The sequence below is a fragment of the Dryas octopetala genome, chromosome 7 (assembly GCF_963921425.1).
Source record: "Dryas octopetala chromosome 7, drDryOcto1.1, whole genome shotgun sequence".
Taxonomy (NCBI): domain Eukaryota; kingdom Viridiplantae; phylum Streptophyta; class Magnoliopsida; order Rosales; family Rosaceae; genus Dryas; species Dryas octopetala.
The window spans coordinates 7,980,194-8,007,063 of record NC_141372.1 but is presented as its reverse complement, the minus strand read 5'-3'; the positions used below and the strand labels follow the sequence as shown (position 1 = coordinate 8,007,063).

At 36.3% G+C, this 26,870-nt stretch overlaps 4 protein-coding genes across 4 annotated transcripts; 1 reads left to right on the top strand and 3 right to left on the bottom strand.

Moving 5' to 3' along the window:
- Positions 1-5,827: 5,827 nt before the first annotated feature.
- Positions 5,828-8,087, bottom strand: LOC147279266 (Pentatricopeptide repeat (PPR) superfamily protein). Its single transcript, XM_086251921.1, has one exon. The coding sequence runs from the start codon at positions 7,957-7,959 to the stop codon at positions 6,604-6,606; it is 1,356 nt and encodes a 451-aa protein (XP_086108047.1). The 5' UTR covers positions 7,960-8,087; the 3' UTR covers positions 5,828-6,603.
- Positions 8,088-9,278: 1,191 nt separating this feature from the next.
- Positions 9,279-10,676, bottom strand: LOC147279265 (hydroxyproline-rich glycoprotein family protein). The gene has a single exon (XM_086251775.1). It carries the CDS (start codon positions 10,210-10,212, stop codon positions 9,634-9,636), a length of 579 nt encoding a protein of 192 aa, XP_086107901.1. The 5' UTR covers positions 10,213-10,676; the 3' UTR covers positions 9,279-9,633.
- A 773-nt stretch (positions 10,677-11,449) lies between these two features.
- On the bottom strand, positions 11,450-15,233 carry EMB1968 (ATPase family associated with various cellular activities (AAA)). Its single transcript, XM_086251132.1, has 12 exons — positions 15,079-15,233; positions 14,897-14,975; positions 14,701-14,780; positions 14,232-14,354; positions 14,059-14,128; positions 13,893-13,966; positions 13,316-13,436; positions 13,136-13,198; positions 12,772-12,831; positions 12,040-12,165; positions 11,874-11,957; positions 11,450-11,672 (listed from the first exon to the last, which is right to left on the bottom strand). The coding sequence occupies exons 1-12, from the start codon at positions 15,120-15,122 to the stop codon at positions 11,577-11,579; spliced, it is 1,020 nt and encodes a 339-aa protein (XP_086107258.1). The 5' UTR covers positions 15,123-15,233; the 3' UTR covers positions 11,450-11,576.
- Positions 15,234-17,416: 2,183 nt separating this feature from the next.
- On the top strand, positions 17,417-26,119 carry LOC147279263 (cyclin-A1-4-like). Its single transcript, XM_086250324.1, has 11 exons — positions 17,417-17,769; positions 22,052-22,475; positions 22,702-22,838; positions 23,773-23,865; positions 24,060-24,193; positions 24,326-24,401; positions 24,506-24,582; positions 24,674-24,707; positions 25,043-25,192; positions 25,290-25,424; positions 25,684-26,119. Exons 1-11 carry the CDS (start codon positions 17,575-17,577, stop codon positions 25,753-25,755), a joined length of 1,527 nt encoding a protein of 508 aa, XP_086106450.1. The 5' UTR covers positions 17,417-17,574; the 3' UTR covers positions 25,756-26,119.
- The last annotated feature ends 751 nt before the right edge of the window (positions 26,120-26,870 follow it).

Below are 26,870 nucleotides of genomic sequence, written 5' to 3'. Positions count from 1 at the left end.
TGATTAAATATAACCGATATATCTCTACGTGGTATAACCAATCCAACATGTAAAGGTATTGTTGAAAAGCGAAAATTGTCTTATATAAGCTCTATAAATCAATTCTAGTCTCGACCTTTGAATATTTTTCCCCAATTATTTTATTACTTGAAAATTTTTAAATATTGTGCATTAATTGATTATTTCGAATATTACAAATTAATATAGCAATTTACACATATTTTTGCCAGAAGTGGCAATGATATATGTTCTAGCATAAGCGAATGGCAGCAATTGGTGTGACGGTGTGACCCATGCAGCTCATTTGTTCAACTTTTAACAAAAGCTATTTGTCACTTTCACTGACTTGCAAACAAAACAAAGGATACAAAGATTCACTGATTTCAATCACATTCAAAAGCCACCCTCTTCTAAATTATTGCATATAAGTTCTTAATTATTCTTAATGACTATGTAGCTTGCAACAATAGTTCATTTTACAGATAGATATACATCCAATTCCCATTTTTCTGGAACGTTTCGTTAGCATTACATATAATACATGTGAGAGAGATTTAGAATATAAGCAACAAGCAATCTTAATGATTACATATAATACCAGAATTACCACCTTCCATTAATTTTCCATGTCATATGCTCTAAAGAGTGATATGATGGATTTCATGACTCCAATTTGGATCGGAGGAGAGAATAGTGTATATATGCCCCAATTTAAATGCAGAAACCCGTACTGAAAACTGTGAGTGAGCGTTTGAACTCTCAACACCAAGCATTCAAATGCTCACTAGCAAACAATATGTCTAATAATTATTTATCTGAGGATATTTTATAGCTGCATTTTGTATTTATGTGCCTACAAACTATTTATCAAATGATATAGGGTGGGGATCCTACTGTCGTTTGGGATATTTATATATAATATATTATTGGGTTAGTCAACTTAATTATAGACGAAACTGCTAATTGACAAAAGATAGTTCAGAGAATACGTCATGGTAGCTAAAGAGTGTTAATCAAATTTCTAGTATGAAGTCAAGCACGAATAATTTGGCGAATATTTCTAAAGATACCGTCTGTAGTTAATTAGCAGACTATCATAAGGTCAGGGACATATCTGACCTTTAAACTTTTAACAGATATCATGAAGTTTTGATTGTACAGAATTACACATAACCCATCATGGCTATGCCCATAGCTTTGCTCATAGATTCTACAGTTTCTACTACTGGCCTTGACTAGCTCTTATTTTGCTTTCTATAGGCCATCAAATAGTTCCAATAATTCAACCACAACATTTCATACAAGAAACTAGCAATCCATGGCATGCCCTTATCATAATTCATAAATCAATCCACCTTCACCAGTTGAGATATCACCTAATTTGTCACTTCCATATCTATATTTACCTTTACCCACCTCACTTTGTCTACCTCCCACACGTTTACAGCAAGAGTTTTGACTGTCGTTCTCTTCCTTCTCGGACCTTAAGCTTCCTTTAAACACAAAAATAAAAAGGGGCTTTCAGGTCATGAACAAATTAAAGAAAATTCCCACCTGGAAGGGGGATTCTAACTTAGATTGAGGGCTGCCTTTGTTCCTCAAATGTCCAGCATAATTTATTGCTGAGCATGGACCATCCATGATGCAGCTCATTCAACACAAAAATAATTAAGAAGAAGAGTGGTCTATAGAAAGTTGAGAATGGTGATTGATATATTCTGTATCAATTGTATATTGAATGAGTTCTGTACAACTGCTTTTATACAGAGAATGAACAATCAAGATCCTAAAACCTTGCCTAGATTACATACATAGAAAAGGAAAGGCTCAATTTCAAAGTTCACTCACCAATTATAGGAGGTATTTTAAATTAGTTCATTAACTATAAAATATTTTAAATACATACACAAACTATAAAAAACCTATAAATTAGTATTTTTATTAAAATTTTCATTCAAAAAAATATTAAGTGTCATGTAGACAATGTTGACGTGATTATTGTTGATGACACGTGGTATTAGGGATATTTTGGAGAATACACAAAATAACACATGGGCCCACCACTTTTCCCGGCCTCCCTTTTCACGATGAGAGCAGTTTTGCTCACCTCCTTTAACTCAGGTGTATGCTCACCTTCCATCTAAAATGCTGCCATGTGTTTAAAAAATTAACCATGAGTTAATATATTGTATTTAATTATTTGTGATATTATAATGATGAGAGAGAAATAATTTGACAACTCTTTTTTACTTTTATCCTTATCTTTTATTACTCAACTTTTTTCACTTTTTTATTACCTATTAATTTTTATTTTCTCTTTTATTTAATTATTTCTAATAATTTTTGCTTCTTTTGTTTTTTTGCTCTTCTACAGTACGCCTTTAGTATCTAAAAAACCACATGCATTTAATAATTTTTGCTTTTTTTTTTTGCTCTTTTCTAATAAGCCTCTAGTACCCAAAAAACCACATCCAATTTTTTTGGGTCGATTTCTCATGTATACACCTTTTATCTATTTTTTTAATTAATTAAAAAAATAATCCAACAACACCATTTTTTTTTTTTGCCTAAAAATTCTTCTTTCTTGTCTCATACATGACCTTTTCAGATCAAACAAATTCTTAGGTCAATCCAAGGTGCTGCAGCATTTGAAGAGAGAAGAATAGTTGCAACGACATAATTTTTTTTTTTTTAACTCATGTAACTTTTTTATTGGATTTTCTATGTATGTAAATGAGTTGTTTTAGATTTTTGTTTGGCCAACATTTTAGATTAAACTTTGCAAATGAGTTTTTTGTTCGAATTGCAAATGTGTTGTTAGAATATTTTATTTTTTAATTAATTAAAAAAATAGAGAAATGTGTATACAAGAGAAGACCCAAAAAAATAGATGTGATTTTTTAAGTACTAGAGGCGTACTGGAGAAGAGCAAAAAAACAAAAAAAGTAAAAATTATTAGAAATAATTAAATAAAAAAGAAAAGAGAAATTAACGAGTGATAAAAAAAAGTTGAGTAATAAAAGATAAAGATAAAATAAGAAAAGAGTTGTCAAATTATTTTTCTCTCTCACCATTATAACATCATAAATAATTAAATACAATAGATTAACTCATAGTTAGTTTTTTAAATACGTGGCAGTATTTTAGATGGGAGGTGAGCATACACCTGAGTTAAAGGAGGTGAGCAAAACTGCTCTCTTTCACGATCACGTCCCGATGAAAGAACTCGAATCGATCTCTACTGCTGAAAAATACAACATTTTTCCCTAAATTTCAAACTCTCCATTTTCACTCTAAAAAATTAAGGTTCATTGCGATTTCTGAAAAAGCTCCTCAACTGTTACTCTACCAATCGAATAATATACAGTGTAAAGGCTGGTTCTTCTGGCACGATGGAGTGGATGCAACGTCCTCGTGGCCGTAGATCTCCTATCTGTGGTACTCATTAAACTTTTTGATATCAAATGTGTTTTTGCTCAAATAAATGGAGATTAGTGCTCGAAAATCTGAGATATTGTATAAAATACAAGTGGGCTTGTTGCTTGGTTTGTCTAGTAGTGTATAAAGAGATTCGGTTTTTACTAAAATAATAGATGTGGTTGTTACTTGTTGGTGACGGTGCTTCTACATTTAATAAGAAAATCTTCAACCTTTAATATTATTGATTCTACAAAATAAAAACTAGTTTGAAACTATTTCATTTTCTTTGTATGTACTTCACCTTGTAGACAGTGACTTAAGTGGTCCCAAAGTGTTGTTCGAAGACCCTCATGTTCAAACAAAAGTTTTGAAAAAATCGTAGCTAATTATTACTTGTATAGAACAATAGAGTTCATGTTAAATGTAATTGATATTTTGACTAGAGCAATAGCTAATGTTTAGATTGGATTAAACAAACAGACAAACAATAAAAACATAAATTCATAATCAATATTCCATTCACGTATTTACACATGATTTAATTTCCTCACTTTATTTGTGATCATATCACTTTTGTTTGGTTTTTGTCATTTAATGATAAGTTAATATCTATGCTCTCTCTGCAATTTTTTTCTACCTTTTTTTTTTTTGGTTTATTTACATTATTACTCCCTGTAAGATACACTTTTTTTCACTTTGCCCCCTGAAACTTAAATCCTCTCAGTTTGCCACCTGAACTTCACAAAGTTATTACAAAAGACCCTATGCCGTTAACTCTGTCAATTTTTCCGTTAAAATAGCTGACATAACACCTATATGGCATGAGTGAGACCCTTTTTCAGTTATGTAAAATCCATGTGGACAAAAAAAATAATTTTTAAACTAAAAATAATAATATCCATGTCAATTTTTTATAATTTTGCTTGTCTACATGGATCTTACATAACTAAAAAAGGGTCTCACTCATGTCATATAGGTGCCATGTCAACTATTTTAACGAAAAAATTGACAGAGTTAACGGCATAGGATCTTTTGCAACAACTTTGTGAAGTTCAGATAGCAAACTGAGAGGATTTAAGTTTCAGGGGGCAAAGTGAAAAAAAGTGTATCTTACAGGGGGCAATGGTGTGAATAAGTTTTTTTTTTTAAACTTGTATTTGTGGTGGTGCTTTGTCATTTACTGGAGGCATTCTCTCATTGTTCCATGATCAATTTAAAGCCCAAAGATTTGCATCACCATTAACTCAATATTATTGTGTTTTGTAGGACATCCAATTATTTCACAATCAGATTCACTCATGGCGGCGAAATGTCAAAGACCCGCTACGTAGATGGTCATGTGGACTTCTTTGACTACTGTAATAAGGCAGAAATGTCCCTAGTTGAGATTGATAATATGGTGAAACAACTAGGCTATGAAGGTCAGATACATACACCTGGAAGGGGGATTCTAACTTAGATTGAGGGCTGCCTTTGTTCCTCAAATGTCCAGCATAATTTATTGCTGAGCATGGACCATCCATGATGCAGCTCATTCAACACAAAAATAATTAAGAAGAAGAGTGGTCTATAGAAAGTTGAGAATGGTGATTGATATATTCTGTATCAATTGTATGTTGAATAAGTTCTGTACAACTGCTTTTATACAGAGAATGAACAATCAAGATCCTAAAACCTTGCCTAGATTACATACATAGAAAAGGAAACTAACTATTGGTCAAAGAAAAGGAAACTAACTACTTACAATTGTTGCTGCTAAATAAGAGCAGATTCACCCAGATCATAGCTTAGTTGACTTTAGACTCCTTAACATGGTCACTTGCTTTGAGTACTAACTAGAACTTTGGTCCATAGAGGTAGCTCTGTTCCGTAGCTTTTGAGGTGATGGAAAGAAATCTAGTTTGACACTGGCTTTGAAGTTGAAGGGGAAAGCAAATCCCGACAGTAGCTTAATAACAAGTTGGAGGGAAGATATATATATATATATATATAATGACTTGCACAGTGATAGTGATGTAGTGTGTATAGCTAATGCCTATAACTTAATTCACAGAAGGAGAGGAAGTATACTAGTAAAAATCATGGATCATATATGGTTGTGAACTTCTGTGGGAATTAGTCCTATTTGATGTGAAAGGTCAAGATCTTCAAAATCCAAGAGTAACTATGAACCCTAACATTTTTTTGGGGTGAAATTCCATCGTTTAAGCCTTTAAGCCTCGAAAAGTGTATTTTCTCCAACTCAGGAAATTATTATATAGTAGTAATAAAATTCAAATTTCAATTTCAACATATCTGTCATGATTCTGGCCCTTCTGGGAACAGGGTTTATGATACAGCTCATTCAACACAAACATTCATAAATTCTGATGGTATGGGCGTACCTGCATGTGGGCTAAGTCTTCAATGGGGCATGCCCCATTGAAGAGTCTCTCGTACCTGTGTTCCTTGAACTGTCAAAATCATGAATCTATCAGCTCTACGTATCCTTTGAGAAAAACAGTCGCTGCAATTTCAATGGGACTCTGCAATTCCTACTGCTTGATGCTGACTGAAAATTGATTGAAATATGCAATACATCTTAACCAGCAGCTCCAATACATCTTAACCAGCAGCTCCACAAATTTAAAACATGATGAAAAGGATCATCAATAGGTTGACATATAGCAATCCCAACTGCACGACACTGATAAAATGTTTTGCTTGAAACTAGATACTTCTTATACAACAGCTCCACAAATTTATAAAATGTAATGACAAAGGATAAGTTGTCTTGGAGCAATTTGGTATTCAATGAGATAAGATTTTGTAGTGCTAGCCATAGGAAGTACATGTACATAATAACTCCACAAGCTTGTTAAAGAAGCACTGCAGCTGGTGGGGTTTGTAGCTCCAGTGATAGAGAGCATTTACCCACCACACCCAAGGTCAAAGCTCGAAACTTCCCTCTCTTTTTTCCTTCTTTTACCAAAAAGCAGCACTGCAGCTGCACCCTTGATAATTGAGATAGGCATGGCCGGTCAGCTCAGGAAATGACCAAACAATGGATATACGTGAGCACAGTAGAAGAAACAATAATAATAGCTGTAACTCTTGCCAACCGAGTGTCAAAAGCACAAACAAAATTGTTCTTGCCATCTGCAGTTATTGACAGGGTAGAGCATAGCCATTTTCTTCATAATATCATGTTTCCACCATGCTATCATATCCTTTGCGGTTCATTATTGGCTTCACCTTCTTTATCTGCCTATATCTACTCTCTATACCTTCTTTTATTCCTTTACGCAGGTTATCATCAAGCAAATTGACTTCTCCAGCTGAATTTAGTGCATCACAGACTAATTTATAAGTATATTCTCTAGGAATTGAGCCTCCATCAACCATCTCAACAAGAAAATCCCGGGACTCTATAACCCTTCCTGCTTCACACAAGGTATGAATTATAGGAGTATACGAACTCGAAGTGGGTATTCCATGATTCATATTTTGCATCTTCCGTAGCATATCAACAGCCTTATCAATCTCATTAACAGCAGCATAGTATCTAATAAACGAATTATAAGTAACGCAGTTGGGGGTACAACCCCTCTTGCTCATATCTTCAAACAACTCCAAAGCCCTCTCAATCCGGTAAGTCTTGCAACAACCATTGATCAAAGCATTGTAGGTGACAACATCAGGAGCAAAGCCTTTGAAAAGCATAACCCGAAACATGTGGTTTGCTTCCCACAAGCGCCTCCTTGTGGCCTTCCTACACCCAGTCTCCATACCATATCTACAATAAGAACTAATGAAAATGGTATAAGTAAACGTGTCCGGCGGGCATCTAAACCCGGGCAACTCCATCTGCTCCAACAAAAACCGGGCCTTGTTAAAGTTCCCAACTCTGCAAAGAGCATAAATAACAGTGTTATAAGCATAAACATCAGGCTTACAATGAAACTGCTTCATTCTATAAAAAGCAGCCAATGCATCACTAACCAAGCCCTCCTCTCCTAGAACTTTTATCAAACACGTTACAGTCTGGGTCGTCACAAGCCCACCACTTCCTCTCTTCGACATATCTTTAAGAAAATCCCAAAGGGTCTTCAACCTATTCCCTCTAGCCAAAACAAGAGCCATTTCTCTACAAGTTCGCTCATTGTGGGCAAACCCAAAATGGGTTTCGACCCAGTAGTAGAATTCGAGTGCTCTGTCCAATCCCAGCTTGACCTTGTCAAGGTCTCTGTGGGCAGCTGGGCCAAGAACGAGCACGCCGTTATGGAACCTCCATGATTCTTGTTTGAGGTTGCGTTGTTTTAATGGAGCGCGGTGTCGGAAACCCGTTTGGCGACCGATGGAGCGAGGGGACTGGAAGAAGAACCTGGGTATGGAGCTCAGGACTTGGGAGACTGAGTCGGAGGTCCATGTTTGAGAGTCGATGGTGGAGGTGGCTGAAGCTGCGAGCTTGGAATCGAAGGGTTGGTTTTTGAGCATGGCCGTGAGGACTTGGTTCATTATAGGTGTGTAGTTGCGGTACAGAGGTCTCGAGTGGTTCATATTTTGTATTGTTTTCTCTTTTTGGTGAAAATTATGAAGCAATGGTGTAAAATGAGTGATGTGGGTTCTGGGTTTGATGAGATGAGGATTTGGTTGAGCACTCCATTGATGGTGTTGTTCAAAGTGCTGGTTGGGACTTGGGAGTTGGGAGGGAAGAAGGTGGTGTGAAATTCGGAGATGAAAGATGGAAACTGAGTTGGGCTTTCGGGTTTAGATGGAACTTTGGGATGACAATTTGATCAGCCCATTTTTACTGGGCTAGTGGGCATTTAAAAAAAAATAAAAAAAAAAAGATCCCAGATTTGAGCCAATTGTAAACTTTCTCAATTTTGATCTCAATTTTGATCTCAATTTTGATCTCAATTTTGAGCCAAAACCATCACCAAACTATCATTATAATTTATATGGCATTTTCTCAAACTATTTTCAAATCATGATAGCCTAAAACTGTGTGGGCCGTATGTCGACATTGGTTTGGACTAGATTGGTTCAATTTTTTCAAGGGCCAACAATATTCTTCAAATAGTAAGGCCCAACTTTTTTTTTTTCGGCCCAAATTTTGCAAAAATATTTGGATTAAAATAACCCACATTTAACTTGTTTTTAGGCCAATTCCTAACATTCAATTATCCCACGTACATTAAACATAATTTAAGCATACAGATTCCTAATATTCAATCATCATCCATGCATTCCAAAACCAAAGAAATTAAGATTCAACATATAAGTCCAAGTTCTATGTTTTAAGTTCATAACCAACCACAATGGAAAACATAAAAGCTAAGTGTTAGAAAGCCATAAAAACTTTTAAGAAAATTTAAGTTATAATATTATATTAATTTAATATACAAAATCAGTTCGGTTTGTTTTAACCAACGGGTTAGGGTATGGTAATCGATAACCAATCCACATTGTGTGGTTTGGTTCCATTATGGAAATCGCCCAATAAAAAATATTTACAAAACTTATCTAAACCATCCGTGGATTAGGTTTGGAGCGGTACGTCAAGTTATCGGTTTCAATGCCCACCCCTAGAATTTGGACCTCTTCTAACAAAGTTGAGATAACACACTAGCTAGCTACTTGGTATACATATATACTATAATACTGTTAATCCATGTAAAAACATAATATAATAAAAATGAGAGCATAAACAATTTGTGGAATGGCAAAATGGTATCTCTTAATTTCAATCTTAACACACCCAGCATAATTTGCACAAATATGTGGAATTTTCTTATATTTTTATAACTTATTGAAAGTTTTTGACCAAAAAATATTATTGAAAGGCAAGTCTAAGAAAAAGAAAAGAGAGGGAGTGACTTTCAAAAAGCATCTTCATCTTTATTAATTTCCTTTTGAATTCATAAGAAAGTCGATCCCTCCCTTTTTCCACAACTACATTCAATATATGACAAAGAATCAAAGATCAAGTATCAGCATGACCTTGTGATTTCTGACTAATATAAAAAGCTACTTTAATTTTTTTGGCATATAATGGGAAAAAAAGAAAAAAGACACAAAACAAAAGCTTCGACTCTTCTTAGTCTTCAATGACTAGAGAGACTAGAGAGCTACCCAGCAAGCACTTAACCATGGTGGGCTTGCGATACAGTAAGGTAGAAGAAAGAGCTATATATGCTGTAGAAGTAAGTATATCATTCAAGTAGTTTCTTAGAAGAGTCCGAACCCGGCCCACTCAGCATCACATACGGGTCGCGGGGACGACTGGTAGGACGAGAAAGACGACAACGACGTGGGTGTCGGCGAGTCACCACCGCGGAACGGTGAAAGCAGCGTTTTTCGGGAAGACAGCGACCACCGGGCCAGCGTTTCGAGGTCCGAACTGTAGTCATCGGGTTCGGACTTTGCGGGTCCGGGTACTGAATTTCTGCTCCCCCTTTTACTCGTCTTTCTTCGCCTCAGAAGAGGAGACAAGAAGCACCCAACTGAGGAAACGATCTCGGGTCGTCGGGCGAGCATACTGGGTTGCTGGTCGAACCGCCAGCGCTCCGAACGGGTTCGAGAGGGTGAGCGGAATGAGCGGGTCCGGGGCTCCGGTGGAGGCAGGAAGAGTAGTGACCCGGATGGTGGGGGTTTGAGTTTGAGGTTAAGGTGGTGATTATTATTATAAGGCTGTTTCTGTTGTTGGGCTTGGATTTTGGGAACACCGGGTCGGATCTCCCACTTGAATGGAACTGCTCCGGGTTTTGTGAAGCACTCATCATCATGATCAAATTCATCTATAGCCATTGTTTTTTCAGTGAAGCAGTCTCTACTCTCTAATTGTGTGATATGGCCATATGGGTATTATGTATATATAAAGAAGTGAGAATGAGAGTGAGAGTGGTGAAGAAAATTCAATGGGTTGGACTCGGCGAGATTAGTGGGATCAAGTGGGGTATGGGTCGGCCACTATAGTGATATTGTGAAGATGGGTCCAACCACGTACTTCGAGTCGTCGACTTTGGTCTATAAAAATGCCAAAAACAAAACATTTCAATCATGCTATGGCACATTGGCACTTGTAGCACAAAGCCGAGTGTTATGGACTATGGAGTCATGGCTTGGACCCATGCATCTTTTGGTACCATGCTTGCTTTCGTCTTAGACGTGACACAATTGACATTTCCTAGCTCGTTGATTAGTAATCTCCACCACAGGTTCAAGCTTCAAAGAGTCAAGGAAAGATGTGCTTAGTGCTTCATTTACAAACCTATTGGGAGGGAAATTATGTGTTTATTTAAAGGTCAAAATGACACTTTTGGTTTTTGTATTTTCACATAATTTTTACTTTGGTGTCAATTTTTTTTATTTTAGTAATTTTAATCTGTACTTCTAATAAGATAGCAATTGAATACAAATCGTTAATTTCGTTTAAATTAATAATGAAAAGAAATCTAATATAGTATAAGAATTTTAGATATTTTGAACCGCTCAAAAGTGATCTTCCTCTAATTTGTGACATGGCTCAATCACACATCAACATATCTTAACTTTCTATAGAAACCCCTCTCCCTAGAGTTATTTAATAAGGTAGTTAACTATATTTCGAATTAGACTCTTGAATCTTAATGTGCGGGTTTACTTTTTTACTATTAGAACATAAATTTTTCAACACAGAATTATTAGTTTATGTTTGATCACAACATATAGTGGCACGGGTTCACAGTTTGATGAATTCCTGCTCGTGAATCTAAAATTTTGGGCTCCTTCACGGACTCTTTGTCCAGAAGCAAGAAAGATATGTGTCTGTGTGTTTCCTTTTATTAAATCCACGCATGATTTCAATCCGCAAGCTTAGTGTAATTGCCGGGACAAAAATGATCTATATTTCAACTAAGGGTGGTGTTTTCATTATATGAGCGTGAAAGGAACTAGATCATGTTTGTTCTCTTGTTTATAATAATCCTGTACAGTAACTCTAAACTACTTATCATGTTTCCCACGTAGTGCTGCTAATGACAATAAGCTAATGGCGTGTTGAAAAGAAAGTAACCATTTGGAAGTGCTTGGTCTATTTCACAAAATAACTATCTTTCGTAAGTTCAAAATTACAAGATCTAGCAACATAGGATCTGCATCTGGACTCTCAAACCCGAAACCACCTAACATTCCTAAGAGAATTCTTCTTGCATGTTAGAAATAGCTCGCATTATGCTGCTGGCAACATCGAGCAGCTGCAAGTACTCGTCGGAACCGTCAACAAGACGCTGCACATAAACAGGAGTAAAAGTGAAACTGTGCACAAGATAAGTCTGCCTTAATTTTTATGACCAAAATGTGAAAGTAAATTTGATGGTGAGAAACAAATAATGTAGATAAGCCAGCTGAATATCAGCTATTAACTGATATTGAACCTAGCAATCTAACACTTATGACATGCCTCTGAAATGTAAATGGGCCATTTTTACCTTATCTGTTTCACCCAATTTCTTGCATATTCTAGCCTTCTGTTCATCTGATATGTCATCTGCTTCAACCACCATGTCAAATAACTAGAAGCAAGATTGTGTTAGTACTTATATGACGAGCATAATGTGCTAATAGACCACCCAATTAAAAGAGAAAAAATAAAACCTGAGAAAGCATCTGAGAGACTGGATATCCATCCGCAATTACATTGTTGACTTCCTTGTTTGCTAAATCAAAGTTACCACTTCTGCAAGCAGCAAAAAGTGTCTCAACAACCTCCTCTGGAACTACCTGAAGTATTGAAATATTAGATATCAGGACAAGGCAGGGATTTGATATAAGATATCAGATGTCTGGATTCAATCTTAAGAGGGGCCATTCATGTTAAATGCTCAATGCTAGGACCAAACCCAGATCTCCCTTGCTAGGATCCCACTGTACCTAGGACCCACTGAAGTGAGACTAACACTGGGTAATGGCTGAACTCATCAGAACAAACATGTCCAGCACACACCAAGAAATTTCTTCAGTTGCTCGAGTTATAACAAACATGAAAATAGAAATATTTGAGAGTACTCTTACATCTACTGGCTATCTAGATTGCTAAAATTTGGCATCACAGGAACCAGCACAGCAGGGATGCAACTTCAAACATCTTTTTTTTCAATCTCAAAGCACCCTATTTTACAGAAAGTAGTCCTTGCTCATTCATTGCAACTACATACGCATGTATACCTAACTATAGTTAAAAATAAAGGAAACAATAGAAGCTAGTGATAAAATCATCATCTTAGAGTTAGAACTCAACCACAGTCAAATATATTATTGAGACTACTCTCAAAAAATATTGGCTAGAAGGTAAACTGCCTTTGGAAATTTAACTATCTTATTACTTACCCCAGAGACACTAATCAGGTCTTTTGAAGAAATAGAAGATCCAAACAAGCGAGCGGCTGACTGCAATATTTCAAAAGTATAATTTAGCATTCAAGAACGAGAAACTTAGCAGGATTACCAAATATTAAAGCTTCATCAATGTGGACAAGTTTCAAGAAAAAAGAAAAAGAAAATCATTTTAAGTAGGAAAAAAAAAACAAATCTAAATTAATTGAACAATGAATTTAGAGGGGAGAAAATATAAAAGTTTATAACATTGACTAACACTGGGCTTTACCAGTTTCACTGAAGTACAAGATTTTGTCAGACAAAAATACCAAAGCACATTATATATGCCATATACAAAAAAGATTTCAGCTTTTACCTGCAAGTATGTAATAGCCCGACGAAGATCACCTTGTGAGATGGAACTTAGAGTTGACAGAGCCTACAAGGCAGATCATACGTTTTGTAGGATGATGTCAAACACACAACATTCATACAAAGAACCCACTTTTCAACAAACCAACATATATCTTCAAGATTTTAGCCATGATGTACACACCTCTGGATCAAGGTTGAGGCCTTCTTCTGTGCAAATATGCAATATACGGCTGGTCATGATATCTTCTGAAAGTGGCTTAAACCTGAACTTTGCACACCTTGAAGCAAGCGGCTCTATGATCCTACAAAAATACAACCACATAGATCACCAAGTGCAAGCCTTACCCTTCATTCATGTAAAGATTACAATTTAATGAAAAAAGATGAAGACGATTACAAAAAAAATTCCCTTTCAGTGCGGTTCAACAACCCTTAGTACCGGACATTATTATACAGGAGCAATTCAAAAATAAGGTATTATCTCAAAAATTTTTAGGCTCTCTCAAGATAATTTTACATTTAATGCGAGAGAATTGCATCAAAGTATGATCATTAACTCTGAATTAAGTAGTTAGCACGATTATGATGCATACATATGTCTCAAAACAAAACCAAATTCAACTGTATGTTATCATGCCAGCCACAAAAAGAAATTTAAAGAAGATATCGGGGGTTACCAAACATAGGAGTGACAGAAAATATCAGAAGGAATTATATAACTGCCAAGCAAAACAAAGTAAAGAGTAGAGAAGGTAGACCTGCTTATATAATTACATATGAAAAAGAATCTTGTGACTTTGGAGTAAGTTTCCATTGTGCGCCTTAGGGCATTCTGCATAAACGAATGTAAGTGATAGCGCATCCTTCATACTGCTTACTGCAAAAATACTAAGCAAGGAAGTAATGAACAGATAACAAACATGCCTGAGCATCTTCTGTCATTGAATCCGCCTCATCAAGGATGATGATCTTAAATGGTGGACAAGGGTAACCCCTGAAGCATTGAAGAAAGGGAACATAGATGTGGAGAAAATGGAAAGGGAGAATATATGAACTAAAAATCAAAATAACAGTTCTTACAGATACGAAAAATATACCCTTGACGTTGACTAGAACCCACAGCCACAGCAGCAAAATCTTTGATCTTTGTCCGGACAACATTTATACCACGATCATCACTTGCATTCAGCTCCAACACTCTAGACTTGTAGAGCTCAGGTCTGTAAAAAGATTAAGGTTATAATCAAATAAAACAAAGAAAATATTTATGGTAATGTGTATAGTAAAGCCCAATTCAAGAATTTGAACTCTGGGTAAAATCAAAGATAGTGCTGTTATTCTTATACTTAATCCTTACAAAATAACATTATTTAACTTAACTCCCAAATATCAACTCAATCTAGTTACCCAAAAGGAATATCACAAGTACTCAACCCTTTTGACGATTTTCATGAATCATGGCATTCCACAAAACTCAAAAGACAAAGAAATTTGGGAAAACAAGTTTTTAAGATTTAAAAGCACACAATAAATTTGAAGTCTAGTTCATTAAGTGCTGAGGCTAACCCGAATAGCTGGTGGGCAATGGCGAGTGCGGTGGTGGTTTTTCCGGTACCAGGGGGACCGTAGAAGAGCATGTGCGGACACTGAAAAACCCAATTCACAGCAATAAATAAATAACAAATACATGAAATAAAATAAAATAAATAAATAAAAAGAATAAGAGGGGTTTAGGGTATGTGGGTATGTAAGTAAATGTTACATTTGAGGTCTCGAGGACGTTGGTGAGGACCCGGACCACCTCGTCCTGGTGAGCCACATCTTTCACTTGCTTCGGTCGACTGAGTCCACAAGAATCAAAATCAAAATGAAGTAATCAATACCCAGATGAAGTGAAAAAGATGGGAATATGCACAGAGAGTAAAGGAAGATGATTATACATACTATTTCTCGACCCATGGTTGAGAGCTTTGCACCAGTGGCGCCATCGATCTCTTTCTCTAGTCTGGAAGATTCCCGCCTTAAAGCTCAGTCAGTAGGGCTTTCTTTCCCGCTTCGGTTGAGGGAGACAGGGAATTTGGAACAAATCTCCAGCTTTGAAATTAGATCGAGTAGGGAATCTTGTGCGCCCTGGGCTACCATTGGCCCAATGTTGGCTTTAGGTCCACCATATGTTAGCACAACCCAACCCATTAACATATTCCATTTCCTTTCCCTTCAAACCCATTAACTCATTAACCCAACCCATTAACTCTCCATCCAAATTTTCCATCAATAAGTAGACACTTTCTTATAATGTGGACTTCCACTCTTAAAGTTTCCTAGGGTAGAGACAAGTGTATAAATATTCAACAAAATGTATGGTGGTTAGTTCTCAAAGTATGTATTTGCAGGATAAAAACTTTTATGTATCACTTAATATGTCTATCTCTCTTATCACGTGATAATATGCTCGTGATAGACAAATTTTTTTTTTTTCCATCTTTGCACACATAATTAAGAACAGTGGATGCCTTACGCACTTTTGATGTGTGAGAGTGCAGAGGAGTGCAAAAAGTCATTTTTGAAGCGCCAAAATCATTTCTCATAAAAGAAAATGTCTATGCCATAAATAATATAACAAAAGTTATAAGTGTTACCACACTCATCAAATTTTGTTTACCAATTTTGTTCTACAGTGTTTTATTTATTCAAGTTGAAATTCATTCTAAACTTAGTATTTTTTAACGATTTGAATACTGACATGCGTATTCACGTATTATTTGGTGAACAAACTTAAATCCCAACATTATTGAAATTGTTGCAATAAAATATGAGTGCTGCTATTTGCACACCATTTTTTTTTCTTTTTGCACACCCCCACTAACTTATTTTGTGAAATTACTTAATTGACACAAAGAGAAATTACCTTAAAGGACAACCCACATCATTTGAAAAAAAAAAAAAAAACTCTCCTTACACACCCCAAACCCAACACTCCTAAATCACAACTACACACCCCACCCTCAACCTCATCTCCAACCACAACCAAAACACACCCCACCCGTGACCCTACCTCCATCCCAAAATTGCCAACACTCATCTCCCGCCATCAACCCGCCTTCATCGCAACCCATGCAACCTCTCTCCACCATAGCCATTGGAAGTTGGAGACATGCCCTAACCTAAAATTTATGGATTTTAATGTAAATCTAATATTTTCTTATCTAATTTCAATTGGTTAATCAATCATAATACCTTTCTCGTCTGTTTTCGATGATTTGAAGTGAGATTTTTTAGAGTGCAAGTGTGAATTTTATGATTATTCATTTTCAGATTCGCAGGTCGTTCGGCACTGGTCTGCTGAACATTTCGGTTTCGTTCGGTAGTAAGCTGTCGAACCTTTCAGTTTCGTTCGGTAGTAAGTTGCCGAACGAAACTAAAAAGTTCAACAGCTTAGTATCGAACGAAATCGAAATGTTCGGTAGCTTACTACCGAATGAAACCGAAATATTCGGTAGACCAGTGCCGAACGACCTGCGAAACCCTATAACTCAAACCCGAAATTTCAATCTTGAAATCTAGAAAAACCGCACTCCAAATTATCTCAAACAGAAAAAAAATATGTCTTGAGATGGATTAACCAATTTAAATTTGATAAAAAAACTTAGATTTGCATATGAATCAAAATAATTTAACTTAAGGCATAACTATGGTGTTGACAACAATGGCTATGGCTATGTGTTCTTGGCTAGGATTGGGTGAGTGTGAGGTTGGGGGTAGGAGTGTGTATTGTCTGAAAGAGTTGAGTGAGTGTGTATTGTTTGAATAGATTGGGTGGGGTGTGTAAGAGAAATTTGGTAAGATTAATGAGCTTGGGAGTATTTTGGTAATGAGAGGGGTGTATTAAAAAGAAATTTTACATTTTAAAAAATGATAGAAGATGTGTAAGAGAAAAATGTGTGCAAAAATAAAAAAAAGAGTGTGCAAATAGCAGCTCTCTACAATATATTTGCTTTGCATAATACTTTTTTTGTTTTTTTTTTCAATTTGCTTTGTATAATATATGGCTCAATTTTTTATATTTTATTCGATCATAAATTCATTATACAAGGCTCAATGTTTATCGTAATACATGGCTCAATTAACCCAAAGCTAATGAAGGAATATTGATAGGTGATCACGCTTACTATTTACACGTTAACAGACGGTTCAGATTTCTTCTTCAGACAACAGGCGGTGATTATCTCCAAGCCTTTAAATCCGTACGTTTTCGCGCTCAGATACCTCTCTCTCTCTCTCTCTCTCTCTCCCTGTTCTTAAAACCCTCCAGAAACCCCGACCCGCGAACCCAACTTCTCCGTGAAGTCGAGCCCACGCCAAGGTCCGACCCGCTTTCCTCAGCCATCGTACATTTCCTACTCGGTTTCTTGGTTTAGAAGCTAACGTTCTTGCCCGAAAATGTCGACCCGAAACCGCCGTCCACCGCCATCATCGTCGGCCAAGAGGCCCCCAATTTCGCACAATCTGAACAAGAAGGCCATGGCGGCGAAACCCCAAGTGGCGAGAAAACGAACGGCGCTTGGAGACGTCACGAACCAAAAGAATGGCTCTCAAAGTGGTCCACCGACCTTCGCTGCTTCGTCGAAGCCTATGGTGCGTCTACTACAACTGTTGGTTATGGTTACGTTCATGAATATTTTATATTTCTGATTTGTAATTAATATTTTTGTGGTAATTAATAAATTATGTTTGTTTATGGAGGGTTGCTATTATAATTTACTCTCCCTTCTTTGTCTGTTTCTTGAAATGAGGAATTTCTTCTTTTTTCTTTGTCTGCTTCTTGAAATGAGGAATTTCTTCTTTTTCTTTACACCCCCAAAAAGGAAAAAGAAGAAGAAATGATTAATTACTTGAATAATTTTAATTTTTGTCTGCAAGAAAACCCAAAATGTTGGAGAACTATATGAATTCATTTTACGCTAATTCCCTTGTTTTGATTTTTTTATTTTTCTTTTGTCATTTCTGTTTTCCCTTGTAAGGGCAATTAGGGTCTATTCCATTATTTTACTAAAATGCGTTTCATTGATTACTTACATTTATGTGCCATATGAAGCTTTCGAATGAAAAGGAAATTCAGAACAATCTTAACGATGAGAAACAAATAACTTAGTCATCACAAATCATGATACATATTGTTGAGCATTGAAGATAACTTAATATGATAGCCTTTTTGATAAGTAAGCTTCAGTTTAATTATATCCTTAATCAATCTGTACAGCATAAATCTCATATGTACATTTATGTCAAGCTAATTTTTATAAGAATAGTAATTACCGTATCAAATAACATTGTTCAAAATGCAGATGACATGGAATGTACATGTTTATTTTTCTCTCTTTTTTATTTGTAACATTAGTGGTGTGTTTCAATTTGACTTATAGGGTTCATTTATAAGTTTGGTATGACTTCCATTATCTGATCACATAGTTACTAATAGTTTTCTAATTATGCATGGGTATTTCTGTTATGAAATTTAGTAATTTATACATTTATGTAGAAATTATGAACTTTCCCATGTTACAAATGGTTTAGTAATAAATGGCTTTATCTCTTATCTACTATGAAGTACATACAAGTATATATTTCGCTTATTTTAGTTGTTGTGTTACTACGATTTTTTTTGTCCTTTTAGAGATTTAGTTGGATTTCAATGTACATTTTATAACCTGACAGCTTATTTTATTGTTTTGTGTGATAGCCTTCTATATTTTTCAAAAAATTTTCATTTGAAAGGATGGAAATGTGTTTTGAAATTGACATGAAATGCTAGTGGAATGGTTACATTAGATTGGCCTTTAATTTATTGTTATAGTCAGCATTTTGGTCTTTCATTTTGTTTTGGCATGGAATAGAAGTCATTGCTTTTTGAACTTGCTACCTGGTATTGTTGATGTAGTTTGAGAATTAAATCCTAATTCCCACCGTCACGGCGTACAAGCAATAATTCGATGAAAGATAAATAACAAACACAGCCAAGAAAACAGAAAATAATAAACCAACAAGCACACACAATCACACCGAGATTTGTTACGAGGTTCGGCAAAATTCCTGCCTACGTCCCCGGGAGAGATCTCCGTTCTTCACTATGAGAATAATAAGTATTAAGATTACAATTGGACTAAATCACATAACCCAATCCCCAAATCCCTTGTACACCCTTTCACAAAGTGTTTCCCAAAACCCTAGATCTCTCACCCAAGATTAATTACCTAATCTTGATCTCACCAATTCTAGATTGTGTGCCTCCCAAGAATCCTAAGGACTTGCTCACTCTAATCTGATTCTCTCACGTTTTTCTAAGCCCCTAAGGTCCTATTTATAACCATAGGCCTTATATTACAATCCTAGATAAAGTAGGAAGAAAGTTAACTTTGAGTAGGAAATAAGTTTCCTTTATACACAAGGAAAACCTCAAAACTTGCCCAAAATGAAGTCCAAAACGCACCAGGAATTAATAACCTTCCAACACCTATTTGGACTCCTAACTTCATCCTAGAATACCATGGAAATCCCCCATGAACCAGGAAATCTTCAAATGCGAGCCAAATTAACAACAATCTCCACCTTGGCGAGCATATCATGCAAATTACCTTGCACCAAATACCATTGGCCTTGACCTTGTACCAACTACACATAACCCGAATCAAGAAACTATGGTCCACCTTTGATTCGCACAGCCAATACCTATGTGCAGCTGCATCGTGTAACCAATTACCGGTTAGCACCGAAGAGGGGCCTCGATTCACCCCCTCCTCCAGTAGGATCTCCTTTCTCACCATCGTTTGAACCTTGGAAACATGTCACAACCGTCTCTGCTGTACCCGCAAACGAGACCTTCCTCAAGCGCTTGATTTCTTGTGCATTTCGTTTCCAACCAACCATCGAGGTTTGAGTTCCTATCAAACGATATAAACCACCACACTTCTCTCCCTTCATTAGGACCATACTTCCATGAGTAATTTTCATGACTGCACCTGTTATCAAAACCAGGTAGCCCTTGGAATCCAACCTACTCAAGGATATCAAATTCCTTTGTAGCTTTGGGACATAAGCGACTCCACCCAAAGTATGCTCCACCCCATTGAACATCTTGATCTTCACCGTTCCAACCCCCATGACGTCAACTTTGGACCCGTCAGGCAAAGAGAAAGATCCTCCCTTTGATTCTTGAAACTTTTCAAAATATTCTTTCCTAGAGCATATATGGTGAGTAGAACCCGAATCCAATATCCAATCACCATGAGAAGAAGTGTTACCTATAGAGACTGTGAGAAGTTCTCCAGATTCATTATAGTCTGCTACCGCTGTAGAGCCATGACCATCCTTCTTATTCCAAGTCGGACAGTCCTTCTTTATGTGTCCCCACTCTTTGCACTTGTAGCACTGCCAGCCCTTACCACTACCCTTTGATCTAGCCTTGCTATCACTAGAACCCTTGGTAGTTTGCCTTCCTCTTTGACCATGATCAACAAACAAGGAATCTTTATCCTCAACTTTCTTTCTCCTTTCACTAGACAAGAGAGTTGACTCGACCTCCTCCATCTTCAGTGTATCCTTACCATACAAGAAGATATCCACTATGTTGTCATATGTATCAGGAAGTGAGGTTAGAAGTAAGAGGGCTCGATCTTCTTCCTCAATCTTTACCCCAACTCTTTCGAGTTGATTTAGTAGTCCTTTGAACACGTTCATATGATCCATGAGATTTGCACCCGCTTCCATCTTCAGCTTATATATGTCCCGCTTCAGATTCAACTTTGTGGCCATAGACTTCTGAGCTAAATAAAGCTTTTCTAGTTTCTTCCACAATTCCGGGGCAGAATCTTCATCTATATTGTTGATAATATTATCAGCAATATAAAGCCGAATCGTGCTCACACACCTGCACTCCAAGTCTTCCCAGTCATCATCTGTCATCTTTGCCGGCTTTCCTACTTCCTTTCCCTTCAAGGCGCGTGCCAAGCCTTGCGAAACTAGGACATCCTTCACTCTCTTTTGCCATAGAGTAAAGTTACCTCTTCCATCAAATTGCTCCACCTTAAAGGATGAAACACCACTACTTCCTGCTGCCATGACAAACTACCCTCGATCGATAAACACGGAACCACGATCGATGAACACGAAACCTGGCTCTGATACCACTTGTTGATGTAGTTTGAGAATTAAATCCTAATTCCCACCGTCACGGCGTACAAGCAATAATTCGATGAAAGATAAATAACAAACACAGCCAAGAAAACAGAAAATAATAAACCAACAAGCACACACAATCACACCGAGATTTGTTACGAGGTTCGGCAAAATTCCTGCCTACGTCCCCGGGAGAGATCTCCGTTCTTCACTATGAGAATAATAAGTATTAAGATTACAATTGGACTAAATCACATAACCCAATCCCCAAATCCCTTGTACACCCTTTCACAAAGTGTTTCCCAAAACCCTAGATCTCTCACCCAAGATTAATTACCTAATCTTGATCTCACCAATTCTAGATTGTGTGCCTCCCAAGAATCCTAAGGACTTGCTCACTCTAATCTGATTCTCTCACGTTTTTCTAAGCCCCTAAGGTCCTATTTATAACCATAGGCCTTATATTACAATCCTAGATAAAGTAGGAAGAAAGTTAACTTTGAGTAGGAAATAAGTTTCCTTTATACACAAGGAAAACCTCAAAACTTGCCCAAAATGAAGTCCAAAACGCACCAGGAATTAATAACCTTCCAACACCTATTTGGACTCCTAACTTCATCCTAGAATACCATGGAAATCCCCCATGAACCAGGAAATCTTCAAATGCGAGCCAAATTAACAACAGGTATATGTATACTGATGATAATATTTTGAGAAAAGGATTAACTGTGTTTTATATTTGAAGGTACCATGCACAACTAAAATTGCTAAGTCGAAGAAGGAAACGTCTACTTGCTTGAGTAATACTGGCCTCTCAGGGAATGTTTTTTCTGCACCCTTGAGTGCAAAATCAAGTGTCTTGGTTCCTTTCAGTGACACATCATTTTCAGGAACTGATCTACCTATTGGAATAGTTGCCACTAATCCTTCTCCAAGCAGCAGTGGTACTGTTCTTCCTGCTTCCAGTAGCATAATTCATGCAGCCAAAAGCAGGGATGCCTCTCCAAGCAGATCAGTTTGTGGTTCAGTTTCTTTGGATGAGAGCATGTCTACTTCTTTAAATAGTCCAGAATTTGAATATATTGACAATGAGGGCATTTCAGCAGTTAATTCTATTGAGAAGAAGACAACTAACAGTCTCTACGTTTCAGGCTTTCCACAAATAGAAGGTTCCTTCTTTTAACACATTAATGTTCCCTACTCTCTCTCTCTCTCTCTCTCTTTTATCTGTTTCATGTTGAGGATCCTCTCTCATTTAATCTGCCAAAAGACACTTGGTATACATCATGAACAGTTAAGTTGTTAGCCATTCTACATTATTTAATCTTCATGAGATAATCTAGCAAGTAGTATTTTCTGGCCTTTCTAAAATAGCTTTCACCATCTTGATTTCAGGACATATGTGGAAGAGAGAGATATTTGCCAATATGGAGACAACAGATGAAGTTGTTGATATTGATGACAATCTTATGGATCCACAGTTCTGTGCAACCATTGCTTCTGACATTTACAAACACTTGCGTGAATCTGAGGTCTGACATTATTTTCTAAACTAGAATGAATGCTCTCATATATGTAAATATTACTTTCGATTTTGCAAACTTCCTTTATATTACTGATAATCACATTTACACTTATATTTACCTTCTTATGATGTATTTAAAGTGTTTCAAGCTTTATCTAAAACTTCATTAGTATTTTGGGGATTTTAGAATGACATATATGCTACATGCTAGCCGCACATGTAGGAGATCTTGAGTTCAAATCAGCGAGCCGCACATGTGAGGGAGAGGCCCACATGTGAAGAGAAATGTTACAATATAAAACAATATGTTGCTTATATCCTTACAGGTTAAGCTTTTAAACTGACAAACTTAATCAGGAATAGTAGGAAATTGACAAACTTTATCAATAAAACTAGTTGTCAATCATTCCATTACATGTGTGTCAATTTGTTTATTCTTTTTTTTTTTTTGGTGGATACTATATATTATACATTAGAATCTTAGTCCCCACCATAAGATACTTATTGTCTATACTTGCATGAGAAATTATGTCTACAGAAAGTAAAAAAAAAAAAAAGTTGACATAATGGGAAAATGTATGAATAGAGGAAACGAGTAACCACTTGGAGAAGATATTTATAAAATATAGGCCATAATCTTGTATTTTGGTACCCTATGGTTTTGTACTTTGTAGTAGCATTAAAATCTAGTTAGTGGATTAATTTGCTTATTATTTGAACCCATCCCAAAATGAGATATAGATTCTGTAAGTTTTATGCACAAAGTTGTCTCCTATACAAGTAAAATCTATTGAAAATGTCAAAATAGCTATTATCTTATCTAGTTATAGATCTTCCACATTCAAATTCAAAGTGCTCTCTCTCTCCTCCCCCCCCCCCCCCCCCCCGCGTTTTTAAACCACTTATGTGTCATGTGATGTGTTAAATTTATTGGGTTTCAGGAAAATAGAAGGCCTTCCATGGACTTTATGGAAAGGGTCCAGAAAGACATAAATGCCAGCATGCGTGCAATTCTGATTGATTGGCTAGTGGAGGTAAGTTATGGTGGTTGATAATATTGCCAAGGTGATTTTTTATTATCCATAGATTTTCCCTCCTCTCCTCCAACCCACTATCTCAGGTTTTCCTTGCATTATAAAAAACTCTCATTGTCAATATCATCAAATGCTATAAGGATGTTGAAAATTCTGTTTGATTGGTGATCTTGACTTTTAATTTTGATCTATAGGTTGCTGAAGAGTTCAGGCTTTTATCCGATACAGTATTTCTGGCTGTCAACTATGTAGATCGTTATCTTTCTGGCAATGTGATGAAGAGGCAACAATTGCAATTGCTGGGGGTTGCCTGCATAATGATTGCAGCGTAAGATTCTCATTTACTTCATTTACTTATTCACAATCTTTGTCTTTGTACATGTGGATGCTTTTGTCTCTCTAAATATTTAAAAATATACAAAAGGATGCATTAAACTAATTGATTGACCTTCTTTTGCAGTAAATATGAGGAGATTTGTGTTCCCCAAGTGGAAGAGTTCTGTTACATTACGGACAATACATACTTCAAAGAGGAGGTTGGGAAATGAATTTTTATAATCTTAGTTGCACTTCTTGATCCTTGTTTTAGTTGGCTTTTTATTCTAAATTGTATAAGTACTGAGCAATATGATGGATGCAGATTTTGCAAATGGAATCTGCTGTGCTGAATCACTTGAAGTTTGAAATGACAGCTCCAACGGCTTTGTGCTTTCTGAGGTGATGTCTAGCTTTGTTTCTATCACTCTAATAGTGCAAGTTTATTTGCGTTGCTATGGATGCTGACTTCTGGTTCATGACAATTGTTCAGGCGATTTTGTTATGTTGCTCAACGGACCAGTGAGGTATCTATCTTGGACTAGGCTGCTTTTTTTTTTTTTGTTTGAATTTCCTCTACTGATGACCAGGTCTGGACATGTTTTAGGTTATGTCAGTAAATTTTTGGTTGTCAGTTTCTTTGTGACTGTTATTTACTGAAAGTAAAAGTGATTCTCTAGTCTGAATCTGACTTGAACTTAGGCAGGATACTCAAATATTTTGGCTGCTGATGTATTTGATGTTGCAGTGTTTTATAAATCTTGTTTTACTAAATTTTGATGGTATTGAGACTTCTTGCCTTTATGGTGCTGGTGATAAAAATCTTGACATGGTGTGTTATGAACCTGCAACTCTTTCCTAGGTTCCATCAATGCAGTTCCAGTGGTTGGCCAGCTACATTGCTGAATTATCTCTTCTAGAATATACCATGCTTTGTTATGCCCCATCACTAATAGCTGCTTCTGCTGCTTTCTTGGCCAAATATATACTTTCCTCTTCAAAGAAACCTTGGGTATGTGTGAGAGTATTTGAAATATTCTATTTATTGCCGAGACATTTGTTCCGTTTCGTCTAAAATTACAGAATATTGTTTCTATTTTCTGATGCAGAATTCTACATTGAGACATTACACACTTTACCAAGCCTCTGATTTGTGTGGTTGTGTCAAAGCGCTGCATCACCTGTGTTGCAATGGCACTGGTTCTCACTTACCCGCAGTTAGGGAGAAGTACTGTCAGCATAAGGTAAGAAGAACCTCTCTCTCTCTCCCTCTCCCTCCCAGTGAACAATGAGAGCATTGACTGCTTCTCAACCTTCTGTTAAATTAGATTTCCTTTGATTAGGACGTGTATTATTTAAACTGAATATTTAGAGCTTAGATGAAAAAGATGTTAAATAGGAATAACCTTTATGGAGGTATAGTGGCTTTTGTGAAACTTAAGTGAATTTATATCCATTTTCAAATGCCCCCGTCCACTCTAAGACGTTTCTTTCTGCGTTTAGTACAAGTTTGTGGCGAAGAAGTACTGCCCTCCATCAATACCTCCAGAGTTCTTCCAGGATCTAAGCAACTAGAAGCTCACATTACTGTTTCAGTGCTGAATTTTGATGATGTATACTGTTCTTTGTTGAGTGGTGAGACTCCTTCCACATTACATCCTCTATGAAATTTTGACGCTGGTGCCTAGTTGCCTACTGTTGGATAATCAGATGGCTTCTCATTGTACTGTTTCTTTGTTCAAAAACTCAAAAAATAAGAATCTTGTATAACCTTTTCTTTTGATAAGATAGAGAATCTTGTACAGTTGTTCTTGTTTAGATGCTTTGGTGTACTTCAAAGATCAAAATATGTATAAGATCCATATCTTTTTGTAGTCTACTCTTTTCTTCGTTTGTTTGTATGGTGTTTTTCTAAGATCAACAGATTGATGTTCACAGCTTTCACTTAAATGAAGCCTGACTATTATGGCAAAGAATTAGTGCCAGTGTATTTTTAATGTTGTTTTCAAGCCATGGATGAGATGAATGTGCAATTTAAATTTTAATGTATCATATGGAATCATCAAAGTATAGCACATATATGATATGTCATAGGCCAAAAAAGTAATAATATTTTATTTAGATGGTAGAGATACTATGTGCATAGTTGTATCTTCATTTGTTAAATTATTTCGAAATTTCTTGACTTAAACATGAAGTGATTCAGTGATTATGTTCATGCACTATTAAACGAATAGATCCAAGTTTATTTAGATTTAATTCAATTTTTCGGGCAAAAAAAAGAAAGATTTAATTCAATTTTGTGTAAATTATAAAGTCATGTCTTTATGTCGTATTAAAAAATCACAACCCTAATTAACAAGCAAGAAAAGAAAAACTTTAATTTTTTGTTCTTTCCTTCGGGCTATCATCAAATGTTCAATAGGTCTAATTTGAGATCCTACAAAATAAATGAGTCGGGCAAAATAAAGAAAAAACCCGTATTTATTAGCGTCTATGAGACTATGACTCTATGTACCATGTACAGTACGACACTGACTAGTGACTGTTTTAGGTTATATTGCAAAGTAGACCGTTTGAATTCAAATTCAAATACACAAACGAGAGCTAAGGGCGACAGCCTGTGACTTAGAACGCAAATAACGGACGAATCAGGTTCAGCCAACGGAATAAAAGTCCAAGACTGCAAA

Bases quoted from the DNA above. Each gene is read 5' to 3' on its own strand.
- LOC147279266 (XM_086251921.1), bottom strand. From the start codon at position 7,959: ATGAACCACTCGAGACCTCTGTACCGCAACTACACACCTATAATGAAC.
- LOC147279265 (XM_086251775.1), bottom strand. From the start codon at position 10,212: ATGGCTATAGATGAATTTGATCATGATGATGAGTGCTTCACAAAACCC.
- EMB1968 (XM_086251132.1), bottom strand. From the start codon at position 15,122: ATGGCGCCACTGGTGCAAAGCTCTCAACCATGGGTCGAGAAATA. The intron at 13,437-13,892 runs GTCTACCTTCTC...GTATTTTTGTAG, and splicing joins ATATGTAATTATATAAGCAG to GATCATAGAGCCGCTTGCTT. The intron at 12,832-13,135 runs GTAAAAGCTGAA...GAAATATTGCAG, and splicing joins GGGCTATTACATACTTGCAG to TCAGCCGCTCGCTTGTTTGG.
- LOC147279263 (XM_086250324.1), top strand. From the start codon at position 17,575: ATGTCGACCCGAAACCGCCGTCCACCGCCATCATCGTCGGCCAAGAGG. The intron at 22,839-23,772 runs GTCTGACATTAT...ATTGGGTTTCAG, and splicing joins AACACTTGCGTGAATCTGAG to GAAAATAGAAGGCCTTCCAT. The intron at 25,425-25,683 runs GTAAGAAGAACC...TTCTGCGTTTAG, and splicing joins AGAAGTACTGTCAGCATAAG to TACAAGTTTGTGGCGAAGAA.